Source organism: Epinephelus fuscoguttatus, linkage group LG2 (assembly GCF_011397635.1).
Source record: "Epinephelus fuscoguttatus linkage group LG2, E.fuscoguttatus.final_Chr_v1".
Lineage (NCBI taxonomy): Eukaryota > Metazoa > Chordata > Actinopteri > Perciformes > Serranidae > Epinephelus > Epinephelus fuscoguttatus.
Window position 1 is genome coordinate 9,996,686 of NC_064753.1, and position 13,650 is coordinate 10,010,335.

Genomic DNA, 13,650 nt, shown 5'->3' on the forward strand with positions numbered 1-13,650 from the left:
TGGAATTTAGACTCTGACATCATTTCTTTACATATAAACATTAAACACACTCACCTGCAGTAAATTTACTGTACTGATATGGAGTTTTTTTTTTGCATAAAACAAATACATGGAGCAGACCAAACAAAAGCACTACTGTATTTTACTTTAAGCCCCTAATCATGAGATAACCCAACCAGCACAGTTCACAAGTGTTTGTCTGGCTCACTGCGTACACTGCAGGAGGAAGGAGAGAACTGCTCTGAGTCCACTGAGTAATAATGTAAGTGTTTGTTCAAGTATTTTTTCTTGATAGGCATGTACTTAAGGTATTACATCATTTAGTATTATGTCATTGCTTGTCAAAGTGTAAAGATTACATGTCAGCGAATGTAATCTAACCAGAAAAGTTGAACATTTGAATCATAGACATAGGAATCGAGGTGATGGATTTTAAATGTAACTTTAAGTGGAGCTGTATGAAAGACTTTGGCCAACAATATCCATGTCTAATTTTTACTTTACTGTTTTTGAGTTCTGAATTTGGAATAGTTTCTGCAGCATTTCCATTATGAGAACTGACCCCATATTTGTCTCTGTTAATAAGGGGTGAACTAGGCTGCTGTATCCATGGGAGAGCAATCTAACAAGAAGAGAGGGACAGAAAGAGGAGGGGAAAGGAACAAAGGAACTTCTGCTATTTTTCAAAACAAGCACTGTAGTTAAAATCAAGTGCAATCCTTTGATTAAGCGGTAACCTGCTTTTAACATTTTAGCACTGTTGGAATCCAGAGAGTAAGCTCATATTTGTGGGTATTTGATTACATAGAAAAAGCAACAAAAGAACAACTGGGGGTGTCATACATGCTGCTTTGCTCTGTTTAGTTTCATCTGTCTGAGTTTACTTTTTTTTTTATTTTTTTATTTTTTTGTGGATGTGAAATAACATACAGCTGAGATACACTGAATATATCTGCACTTAAATGTTGCCCCTCATTACTGCTTTTTATGTATTCCATCAGTCACATATTCAGAGCAAGCTGCACAATGGCTCCCTTACTGCTGTTACTACTGCTGCCCGGATCGCTGGCCTGCCATGGTACGAATGTCAGTTTTATCTGTGTAGGTTTTGCTCACAAAAGAAAGAGTTATCCACAAGTTCAAATTAGGTCAAAAGTTATTTTAGTATTTAGTAATTTCTCTCTTTGTTTTTTGCTATTTATTTTTAAGGTAACTATTTCAGTCAAAGCAGAAGTAAAATAGCACACGGTTGGTTATCTAGCACCGCAGCACATAAGAGGACTGACTGGGAGATGGTCCTGTGGAGTCTAAAAAGGAAAAAAGGAAGAGCTAGTATTGTTGAAAGTCAAATCATTGTACTTAGTAGGGGACTAAAATTCCATTGCACCTTATCATTTCTTAGATTTTCCCTAATAAATGTAGCCACCCCACTCCACTGTTAAAAGCCACTTTGCTTTCTTGTGCTTCACACACTTCTTTGAAGCTGGGAAACATCTGTAAAACCCCTAACACATTTGGTACCTATCAATCAGTAAGAAAAAAAATGAACCTTTTTAGAGATGACATTAAAAAGCGAGAAGCTGGACATCTTGTGCTCCTAAGTATGCCAGTGTGATCTTTATGTCTTCAAGAATGTGCTTACCTTTTAGCCCCTTTCCTACTGCGCAAAAAACCCCACTAACACCTGCTACCATTTGGCTTTTGATTATTTGTTGGTTAAGGTTACAGTCACAGACAGGTTAAAGACATTCACTGGACAAATGACTATGCAGTAGTCACAGGTATTTATCAGCTCTAGCTCCAATGTGGATGGTGGATGTGCTAGTTTCCACTGCTTGATACGATGATATACTGCTACAAATACCATCTATCTCTGTCCAAGCCAGCCTGTTTTCTCTCCCAACTCGTCAAACGCTGCCATTTTGCCAGTGGATCTTGGCACCACATAACAACGTACAGTGGCACCCTTTGCAGCAGCATGATACGCACAGGGCAGTGGTTGTTTTTCATGCAGCGGACAGCAACCCAACTTGACACACTCTATCAGTGGACCTTGGCGTCAGACAATGAGCACAGAGGCAGTGTTTTTAGCAGTATGACACGTGGCAGTTTGTGACTCTACCAGCAACTATACCTTATCATAAACAGTGAGAAAGTCCATATAGGGCAGGTGGGAGGGAAGGTGAATGAGTCAAGCAAAATTCCACCTGGGAGCCCATTGTTTCTCATCTAGACCTAACCATGTGATTTTGGTTGCCTAAACCTAAGGAAGTAAACCTAACAACGAAGTGTTTTACCCTTGTCGTAAGTTTATTTAAAAAAGACTGTATGCAAGTAATGAGTAGAAACTTTTTTCTGTGAAAATGGAAGTGTATTTTGAAAAGACACAATACATGTAACAAGAGTAAATTGATGCGCCGTCCCTGAAATTGTAAAAGTGACGCAAAAGGGTACCTAACATCATACTTTGAGGTGTAAATCCGCTGACAAAGTAGCGGTATTTGATGAGTTGGGATGAGAATGTGTTGCAGCAGCACTGGAACATTGTTCAAAATTAGTTGGGACCAAGTCTGAAAGAGAAAGTAACAGTTACGTCTGAAAGTAACAGACGTAAAAAGAAGTAACTACCGTAACCTCTTCACTGGCTTCCATGCTGCTTTCTACTGTTTACTAACATGTTTCTGGTGCAGTGGAGTCTGTGATTCTAATCCAAGACACTGTCAAATTCAACAAATATCTCCTCACAGTCCACTAGCTGTTGGTTATGTGTGTGAACTGAACCCTCTTCCATGTCCTCGCCCATGAGGAACCATGATAGTAATGAAACATAAATAACATTGGGATACTACCGGAGCTTCTGAAGGAGCGCAGACAGGAGGGGTGTATTTCTTCGAATGTTGACTCTAAATATCAATTATCTTTCTCCACAAAGACTCACACAGATTCCACCTGAAAATATGTTGAAAAGTCTTCTTTCATGTCTTTGTTCCTGAAGATGTGTAAGATACAGTAAGTTATTTCTCATCTTCTGTTTCTCTGTTCAGTTCATCTCAGCATTTCAGATGGTAACATTTACTTTACCATTAACACCAGCCACACTGTAATTACTGACAATCGGCCTGATACTGTGACATGTTTGGAGGATGGATTTCCCTGCCACATTGAATGCACGTTCAGCAACTTGACCGAATGGCGCAATATATCCTCTGAATGCTTCAAGGCTGAAAAGACACGAGGTCCCAACATGACCGAGTACAGAATAACAAAAGGTAAATACACTATCTCTCAAGAAGACTGATCACTACAGAATGAGGCGCAAATTGTCTCTGATCAGAAAGGTGCTGTGGCTGATTTGCCCTGTCTTCTAAAATGTCTGATTTCTCTCTCACTTCTCAGATAGCAGTTGCAGTGTATACATGTGCACCAGCACTAGCATCTTGCCACTCATTGCTTCACTGGCTAGTAACAGCTCTGGCCAGACAGCAATGATGCAACTCTCCCACATAAGGTATAGCTGTCCAGAGCTCTTCAGTAGCAACCATCAAGTCAAGAGAGCCTTTATAAGGTAAGTGTCAGAGATGCCTCTGTCTGCTGCTCTCGAGACACACTGAATTCATTCCTCCTGTTTGTGGTCAAACTGTTTTAGCCACGGGCCACGGCTCTTAGGATGGCAATATTGGCTTGTCAGTCAATTACACTACTTGGGTCCAGTAGGAAATGCCTCAGCCACAGCAGGGGCTTTTGCACTAAATGTATTTACCTATAAATTAAATGTATATATTTATAAATACATATGAATGACTACAGAGTCGCTGTTGGTGCTGTCATTTTCCTGATCTACAGTATAATAATCATGCACTATTATTATATTGTGGTGATGCTCTTTACACAGCAATGTCCCATCAGATCAGCTGACCCAACAATAAACAGATTTTGACTGAAGGGCTGTTGTCTCTTCTCTTCTTATCTCCTCCAGGATGTATTTAAGAAAGTACAGCATCCTCAATGATGATAAATTTCCAATTCAGATTAAATCATCATAATTCTTAAGTCAAATGAGTGTTTTCATGGCTTGGCGCTGGCGATAGCTGTGGCCAGAGGCATTATATCTTTGGGTTCTTCGTCTGTCCATCCCATTGTCATGAGCCCAATATCTCAAGCACTCCTCGAGGGAACTTCTTTACATTTAGTACAAACATCTACTTGGACTCAAGGATGAAGTGACTAGAATTTAGTGGTCAAACGTCAAGGTCACTGTGACCTCACCAAACATGTTTTTAGCCATAATCCATAAATTCATATGTTAGCTCACGTCTTAATTAGTGTGGACCACTGCTGAATTTTGTTTGTACCAAACAGAAAATTCTAAGTAAGTACAAACTCGCCAACAAAGCAAACTAATCTGTTTGAGGTCCATTGTCTCTCTGCAGTGCGGAAAAAAAGATGATTCATGACATCATGGGAACATCCCGGCCTGAGCCTGGAGGCTTTGTTAACTACAACCTGAAAGACTTTTCTATCAATGTGTACAACATCAGTGAGGCTGACCTCAACTCCATAAACTCCAGGATCCAGCTTAAAGCCCCACAGGTACGCAAGCTATGATAAAAATAGTGCTAATGAATGTAGAAGGAACAACCAGGGGTGAAAATCCCATTTCATAGTTGGGGGGGACAATAAACAGTAAAATTTTAGAGAATAATTCCAGGGGGGGACGGGGAAAAAAAGTTGTAGCCTGTCTTTTATACAGCATCTTTTACCGCAATTTGACGCTTTAATCTTTTCTCTATCTGTCAACAGGCAGGCATAGGACCTTTCTTAGCACTGGCTGAGTCCACCTGCACATGTCCAGATTTAAAGCCACAGCGTGTAGGAATTTCTCCCATCTAACGTTGAAATCATATATTGCATTCAAACGGATAATGCACTCTAGCGCCTCACTGTTTCAAACACGTATTGCAACAGCTGTAGCTGCTGTGTACCAAAGAGCTATGATAACACTGATGAAACCATGTCATCCGATACTACATGGAGTATTCATTCAGGCTCCTACACAGACACACGTGACGCGAGTTGACAAACCCCCTCCTCACCATGCTGGCTGTGTTTACAACGTAGGACTGTTGGGGCGGATGTAAATTGAAACAAACCAATCATGTCTTGTCCTTTGACAACTGACAAGTGGCTCAACCTCACACACCTCATCCCTCTCCTTGCATTACTGCGCCGCTAACAGCTGTTAGTGGCCAGAGGCACTACTGCCGCGTAACAAAGTCCCACTCTTTGAGCATAATGCAGGATCATGTATTATGCAGCATCACGGGAGACGGAATCCTCGTCGCCAAGAAAGTGCAAAAGGGATTTTCTGAATGCAGACATCAATTTTTGCCAATAAACAACTGAAAATGTTACGCAATGCCCCTTTAAAACAAAAAGATTGAAATCAAATTAACATGTACACAACGACAACAGTCAGGTGCACCGTGCTGTCCAAGGTGCTGAGTGTGTCTGGAGCAGAGCAGGTCTCTGTCTCCCCGTGCGCAGTAGTGTGAATATTTATGCTATTAAGTAAACGGAGAAAACATGTCTCTCATTGTTTAATAGCAGCAAAACAATAAGGTTTCATTCATCAAAGACCGAAACTCGATCTCTCTCCTTCTCTCCCCCTTTTTCATCTGGCTCAGGTGTGTGGAATGGATCCTTCTCTCTGGCTGGCTGCAGGAGTAAACCATTCTGTTTGTTTTTTTCGTTTTTTTACCGGCAGTGAGATAAACATTTCCTGCAATTAAACTGGTGAACTGGTTTATAAATAGTGTGCTGTGAGATCTGCTGCTGCGCACCTCAAAACCGTGCGTAATAGTCGCGCGTAATGACCTCGTCAGTTAAACTGCACGTCTGTCATGTTTGTCTTACTGACAGGTGGAGAGCCTACAGACAGGTACCCATTAGCTACGAGCCGCTCCACCACTGACTGCTCTTGTCCTGTCCTCTCCCTCTTCTTTCTCTCCTGTCCTCTCTGACTATCACTAAACTCTGGCTTTTGAACAATGCAGGAGAAATGGTGCAGACAGTTTATATTATCAGCCTGGGCCTGGGGCTTGTTGTAACAGTAAATGGGATGTGTTGTAACTTGTGTAAGTTAAACTGTATCTGCGAGAGTACATCTTACCCCGCGCGATGTGGGCAGCCGGGTCCAGCCACACGCTGCAACTGCTGCCAAGTATTAACGGCTGCTAGCCCCGCCCGTTGGAAAGAGTGTGGGATCATCGTTGTTCCCAGGGGCGGAAATCCCGGGGGGGCGGGGGGGGGGACTAAATCTTTAAGATTTAAATAGCACATTATTGCGCTTTTATAATGAGCACCGCTTACATTGTGCTTTTAATAAATACTACTGCATTGTTCAAAAATTATTAATTGTGTCTCAAATTATTCTAGGGGGCTACAGCTTTATTGAAGGGGGAGTCATGCCCCAGGATTTCCGCCCCTGGGAACAACGATGATAACAATGACATGATGGTGAACTTTTCTGGCTGACATGACATTAGGCAGTGCTCAGTTAAAACAAACCTTGCTGACCAATATTAAGATTAACATTTTTTTATATTCTGAGTGAAAATGACAAATTCTCGTGCTTAACCCCATCTTCTTATATCAACTGTTAGCTGCTGCCTGAAAACAAGCCATACATCCCTGACGTTTGGCTGCCTGCGTATGCCCTTCGCAACATCCCAGAGGAGAAGAGGATCATTGGTTTGGTCAGCTACATGCAGCACAGCCAGTTCCAAGTATTTCATTTGTCCTATTTACCCTCTTTTTTCAGTTTAAACATTAGTCATAGTTGTGAATGTTGGCAGATTGTTTGGTCATCATGGTTGTAACATATATGTACTGTATGTATTTATATGTTTCTTTTCTTGACTATATTTAAACTGTCTCACAGTTTAAACAGAAGGAAATCTCATCGATGGTTCTCAGGATAGAGCTACTGGGCGAACAACAACTTCATAATCTGATGACACCAATCAAGATGACTTTCGGAATTCTTCCACACACAGATGTGGAAAGTCTAATTAAGCTTGTATGCATTAATGTTTTTAATATCCATCTGTTTGATTCGGCAAATTTGGGCCACGTCAAATAGATTAACTTGAACTTGATAAATTTTGGCATTGAGCATTTCTGCAAACCAAGAACATGTTATATTTCCACATAAGTGAACAAATTAAAACTATGTATTTTCAAAAATGCCTTGGCTAACCTGTGGTTAGCTTTAGGCACAAAAACCACTTGGTTATGTTTAGAAAAAGATCATGTTTTGGCTGAAAATACCCTGTTTGGAGAGCACAATCCTGGCCAGAGAAGCAGCGATGTTATGGTATGAAACAACTGAGTTTCTTGCCAAAAAAGCTGCTGGGAACATCAGTGACTAGCTAAATCACAGCCCATTTTTGGCTGGTCTTGAACAGAGCTCTGCAATGGTCTGCAGCTCAACAGGCATCTCGCCAACACATTCTCACTCCAAACTTTTCAAATACCGACACTTGGTCAGTGGCCCATCACGTGTCAATTTACGCTTGTTACATGCATTGTCTCTTTTTCAAAATAAATCTCCCAGATGATGTATGGTTGCTGCTTGTTAAATGCATACAGGCTTTCTTAAAATAAATAAGTAATGAAAACGTTTTTAGGTTTATGTCCTTAAATTTAGGCAACTAAAGCCTGTGGTATTACAAGATATATATATATATATATATATATATATTAAAAAAACATCATGGTTTGGGTTTAAATTGGCATGATTGTTACTAACATACATACATTACATGACAAACGTCAGTAGCATACCACATTGTTATTACAATAACTCCATTAACATTTGGTTTCACATGGGACACAAACAGCTGACTACCAGGTGAAAGTCCAGAGTTTGTTTGGCTCATCCACCTAATCTTCCCACCTGGCAGACTTCCCCACTCTTAATACCACAGTAGTTGCCCGGAACATCAACAAATGCCACTGCCAGGTTGTCTCATACTGCCACTAAAGTGTGCCTCTGTGCGTTGGTGTGTGATGCCAATGGGCCACTGATCAAGTGTCAGCATGGGCTGGGCGAATGGCAGGCAGAGTAAAATTCTGACATTGTTTTTATACCTTTGTATTTTAATAACCTGGTTTAAACGTACATTTCGTTCCTGCAGCCAAGCAGTCCATCAGTCCATCTGTGCCTCCTTAATAAGGATACATTGTATTTTGTTGGTCCATAAAAACATAAAACTGTCAAATCAAATTCATCCCACAGTTTACAGAACACCACATCACTGAACACTTGATTTTATCACAGTGTTTTGTTAAATCTACTTTTAATCTGTTGGGTAAGCTTGTTTGACTGCATGGCATGTACCATTGTTAACTATATTTTTTGCATTTTTTTTACAGAATGAATCATTACAGTGTCACTATTTTGATGAAAATGGTGGGTTGTATGTTGGTTTTTGCTCAGAGCAGGATAAACAGGAAATAACTGGAACTGTATTCTCTGTTTATTACTGACAATTTGGAGATAATACATCAGTATGTTTCACATTTGCAGCAAAAACGTCTGCAAAGTTATAAAAATTGGAAGTACCTGCAAAATAAGCAAGTCAGGAGAGAAAATCTCAGTTACATATTTAACTTTGTGATGGTAGTCCATCTTTGTCTTATTATGTGTTAGAATGTTTAAAAATGTTTTTTTTTTTGTTTGTTTGTTTTTTTGTTTTTTTTAAAGTGATGTTTGTTGATCATGCTATTTAGAAAGCCAGCGGAATTAGATCTTATTAAGCTAACTAAGTTATAATGTTCATGTTCCCAGAGTGGCTCTGGAAAACAGATGGCTGTGAGACCAATGGTACCCAGACTGAGATCATTTGCAGCTGTGACCATGCAACACCTTTTGCTGTCCTACTGGTAAGAAGACAAACTTGCTGTCACTAACTCGCTCCTGACGATGTAGCCTTTGTTGATTTATTACCTTTTATACAGGAAATAAAAAGTACAACAGATGACAGTCATCTTTGATCATCTCTATCTATTCAGCAGTGGTACAGTGCTGGTATTAACCCAGCATTAGAAATCCCACACTGTCTTGTTCCAAGATGTTGGTGAAAGTTACGCTGTAGATCACACTTAGTTTCCACACTTCCATATTTTTTGCAGATGAGAGAGCCAATTGCAGAAATCCACTGGAAAATCCTGTCATACATCAGTTACATAGGCTGTGGCCTGTCTGCATTCTTCACTGCTTTGTCCCTGGTGATATATGTCTTCAGTAGGTAGGTATACAGGTATTCTAGGCATTCTATACAGCTACCTCTTAAACAGCTTTTTCATCCTACCAGCCACTTCTGTATTGCCAGTCAAATGATCAAGTAAACTTATTGAATGATACATTTCTGAGTGTTAGCCCCTTTTCTTTTCATGGTTATCCTACCAGGCAGATATCAAACTTGGAGGAACAATCATACTGGGCTACCACTACTGAAAAATCTTAGTGTGTCTATACACACAGAGGCAGAGACACAAGAAAAGTAGACATACTGTGGGGGCCATACTTACACTGAACATTTTGATGGTATCTCTGCACGCCAGCTCTGTCAAATACACCACACTCTTCTTCACCAGAACCACAGTGTGTATGGGCTGTAGCTGCTGCTGTAGTGGGTCAGGCATGGGTCTCATTAAATAAAGAACGCTTACCGTCATTGGCTGCAAGCAGTACTATACAAATGGTCATTTTATTCTAGACCTGGGTACAAAAAGGACTGAATGCAGGTATCATTGTAATGAAGAAGTGAGGATACTACTTGGTACCAGGCTAACGGCAGCCTCCAGAATGAAGCTAATGCAGTGCCAAAAACAGCAGTTCTTTGAGCAGCTGCTTGAGGCTGGCTCGGGAGGTTACTCAATCCCCATAGACCCCCATGTTAAAATGCAGAACTTCAAAGCAGAAATAAACATGTTCACAGCTTGGAACAAACAATGGTTTCTATAACTAATTACAACATTCATGACATCATCTGTACAGGGGGTAAATTTTATTTGATTCACCTGTTTAACATTTTATTAAGGCTTGAAGTTATGCATAATTACGGGCAGGGCCACTTGAGTGACAGGCTGACTGTTGCCACCTGTAGTCGGGGTCAGATCCGCCCCTCATTCCCCACAGCTCCATCTTCTTGGTCACTTCTGGCTCCAAAAATCCAAGATGGCAACAGCCAGAATGCCAAACTCGAGTCCACAAACCAATGGGTGGTCATGGTAGCTACATCCGTTATTTCATACAGTCTGTGGCACTGGGTTATTTCGATCAATACTTAAGGTATTGAGTAGGGGTGTAACAATAAACTGGCATGTCTGTGTCACAGTTTCCATGTAAGTTAACCTCCTTCCTAAACATTCAAACAGTGCTGGCAGCTTAGTGCCAGGCAGACAATGGTAGGCAGCCAAGAAAAAAGACAATGAGGATATTTAGTGATATGGTCTCATATCGACTGCAGGCACCTGAACTGAATCAAATTGAAAGTATATCATGGCAGACTTTGTGATATCAGCAAACACTGTATTGTCCAAAGAATCGATATAATGTCGTATCAAAATGAAACTTGTGATTTGAACCCCTAGAATCACGTACTGATACCCAGCTCTATTTTTCCAAATTTAAAGAATCACATTCTTACCATGAGTATCCTACATGCACACAATATTTCTCTGCCAAGGTTACAATAGTGTTGGTTATTTCACTTAAGGGATTTCTGTATTCTTTTTTCTCTGCACTCTAAAGATACAAATAAGGGTTTTGCTTTCTTTGTATTTGGTGTTTCTTTAATCATAATGTTGCGATCAAGAAATGGCTCCAAATCCTGTCTGATTATCATAAAGCACCCTATCTTGCTTGCGACTTGTTTTATGTTCTCCTTCTGTCTCTTCCTCAGAAAGCACAAACTGGATTACTCCATCTCTATCCACGTTTCTCTGAGCGGGGCCTTGTTTCTGCTCAACTCAACCTTCCTGCTGACCGAGTGGGGGTCCAGAGTGAAGCCGGACTGGGTGTGTGTGTTTATCGCCGCTTTCATGCATTATGCTTTGCTCTGCTGTTTCACCTGGATGGCCATAGAGGCACTTCACCTCTATCTACTGCTGATAAAGGTGTTTAACACCTACTTCAAACACTACCTGGTCAAACTGTCTCTTGCTGGATGGGGTGAGTGAAGCAAGCACACCTACTGTGTTGACTACCTGCTGATGTGGTGTGAGATCACTTTCATGATCACTCCAGTTTTACTTATTACTGAACTTTGCTGACTGACAAAAAAATGTTTGGATGAATGTTTTCCACCATCAAACTTCATCACAGCATCACCAGAAATATGTTGATGCCATGTTTTGTATGCTTAGTATATGAAAAGTCCATCAGGAGCAGGTTGTCTCTTTAATAACCTAGTGATGCTAAACTGTGTGTGTGTGTGTGTGTGTACACTTGTGATTCTCAGGGATCCCCGGTGTAATCGTAGCAGTCTCTTTGGGAGTGAAGGACTTCAAACAGTTTTACGGAGTTACACAAATGACCATTGCTGATACTAACCAAACTAACACCATGTAAGTAAGCTAACTGCTTTTAGCATGACAACAGGAATCAACAATTTCAACAATATCAGTCCTTAAAAAAAACACAATCTGACCTGTCACTATCACAGAGCATGGTAAAATGTCATTTTTACACTTTTATATATGATCATACAGTGTTTGTTGGTTTTGGCTGTTTTCACACAGGTTTTTGTGTGATTTTTGTGGCAAAAAGCCTTCAGGTTATAACAATCTTTGTTTATTTGGTGAAACCCATGCTTACTAATGGTAACATCAAGTGTGGTTTACAGTATTAAAAAACATGACCATGTGCGAAGACATTTTGAGTATCGCAAGGGAATGGCGGACTCCGCCACTAACACTGAAAACTTATGAAGAGAGGTGATGACAGACTGTAAACACATTTAATGGCTACTGCTGAAAAAACAGCAACCATTAATAGTATCAAAAACTGTATTTCATTTCATAATAAAAAAAGGACTGTAGCTTTAAACATTTAAGATGTAATAATAATAATAATTATCATCATCATCATCATCATCATCATCATCTGTATGTATTCTACATGATCTGTTGTGAAAGTATTCTGACAGTCCATTGGGTTGCCCACAGCTGCTGGATCACTGATGACTCCTTCTTCTACTCCTTGAACCTGGTGTATTTCACCCTTATATTCATCTTCAACTCTGGCATATTGATGGCAGTGGCCTCTAACATCTGCAAGATGAAACGAGTGTTCAGGAACAAGTCCAAGCTTGGAGTGCAGGCTGATGGAGAGACATGGAATGACTTGAGGTTCAGTGAGTCCTGCAGGAGTGGCCTCACTGTAATGGGTCTTACCTGCCTGATGGGGACCACCTGGGGCCTGGCCTTCCTGGGCTCAGGATATGTCAACTACCCCATCCTCTACCTCTTCTGCATCCTCAACTCCACACAAGGTCTGCTGTCACTTCTGAGTTTGTCTCTGTTAAAATGTTTTTAACCTGTCTATGTGTTGACAGGTTTGTCTTTATTAAATGTTACCAGCTACCAGTTTAGTAATTAATGTGTCTCTTTGTCAAGGTTTCTTTATTTTCCTGTGGATCTGCCTGTCGGCCAAGAAGCAGAGGAAGAGAGACATGGAGGACAAACTGTCCTCTACTCCTGTGATGTCTTCAGGAGTCAAATTTGATTAGACTCCCTTTGCTGCCATTAGTCCTGATGATAAAGGCCTGATGTAATCACTGATAACATAGCTGTGCTGGTAATCCCCATGTAACCACAGAAACTCCCATATGTAACCCTGTTTGAAATGTCCTTAAACTGTAAAACACTTTTATCTGTAACTTTATTATTATCCTCACGTAAATGTACATTTATTTTTTAGGCTTAAGTGTCATTTTAGTGAAGCTCTTTCCTTCACTAACTTACTATAGAATTTTGTACCTGTGTTTTTGAATAAAGTCTTAATATACCAGAATAGAGCAATGGTAACTTGTTGCTATTTGTAAATGGTTTGCATTTTTTTTTTTTAAATCATATAGCTTTGAATTATTTATATCATATATTAATGGGACAGTTCAGATTTGTTGAAGTGGAGTTGTATGGGGTACTTATCTATAGATAGTGTATTACATACAGTAGATGTCAGTCGTTACGCCCCCAGTTTGGAGAAGCAGGCAGTAGTCTGACGTGGAAGTTACGCAATCGACTGCTGTGGAGAAGTCAGCAACAAAAAACATTTTAGCCACATAAAAAAGTCCCACCTGAATATTTTTACCTTGCTGTCAGACAGTGATTTCCAACAGGACAATAAAGCTGTTATATTGCTGTCTTCAGGGCCAGACTTCAATGAGAAAATCAATGATTCAACATCAGCTGAACACAGGATTTGCCGGTCTACCACTGCCTTGAACAGTTATTTTGTGTTTCTGTGTGTCTTTGGCTTTTAAAAGTTTGAATTCAGATTCATCAAAGTCACACAATGGCAAAAACTAACTAACAGATTAAGGCAGAGAAAAGCAGCTCTCATGTTCAGTGAACTAAAAT

At 40.3% G+C, this 13,650-nt stretch overlaps 1 protein-coding gene across 2 annotated transcripts; it reads left to right on the forward strand.

Moving 5' to 3' along the window:
- The first annotated feature begins 139 nt into the window (after positions 1–139).
- LOC125902538 (adhesion G protein-coupled receptor G3-like) lies at positions 140–13,099 on the forward strand. 2 transcript variants are annotated; one of them, XM_049598984.1, is made up of 14 exons: positions 140–262; positions 1,002–1,078; positions 3,045–3,269; positions 3,397–3,565; positions 4,431–4,590; positions 6,663–6,785; positions 6,941–7,078; positions 8,437–8,473; positions 8,852–8,946; positions 9,196–9,311; positions 10,971–11,239; positions 11,529–11,634; positions 12,235–12,560; positions 12,685–13,098. In XM_049598984.1, the coding sequence occupies exons 2-14, from the start codon at positions 1,027–1,029 to the stop codon at positions 12,795–12,797; spliced, it is 1,929 nt and encodes a 642-aa protein (XP_049454941.1). In that variant the 5' UTR covers positions 140–262; positions 1,002–1,026; the 3' UTR covers positions 12,798–13,098. The 2 variants fall into 2 exon arrangements, with proteins under 2 accessions (XP_049454941.1, XP_049454949.1); XM_049598992.1 differs by lacking the exon at positions 140–262 and adding an exon at positions 375–732 and having other exon boundaries at positions 12,685–13,099.
- The last annotated feature ends 551 nt before the right edge of the window (positions 13,100–13,650 follow it).

What these genes read in the sequence shown, in the direction of transcription:
- LOC125902538 (XM_049598984.1), top strand. Translation starts at nt 1,027, where the DNA reads ATGGCTCCCTTACTGCTGTTACTACTGCTGCCCGGATCGCTGGCCTGC. An exon ending in CGGATCGCTGGCCTGCCATG is followed by an intron (nt 1,079 to 3,044) that starts GTACGAATGTCA and finishes TTCTCTGTTCAG; the next exon opens with TTCATCTCAGCATTTCAGAT. An exon ending in GTCAAGAGAGCCTTTATAAG is followed by an intron (nt 3,566 to 4,430) that starts GTAAGTGTCAGA and finishes GTCTCTCTGCAG; the next exon opens with TGCGGAAAAAAAGATGATTC.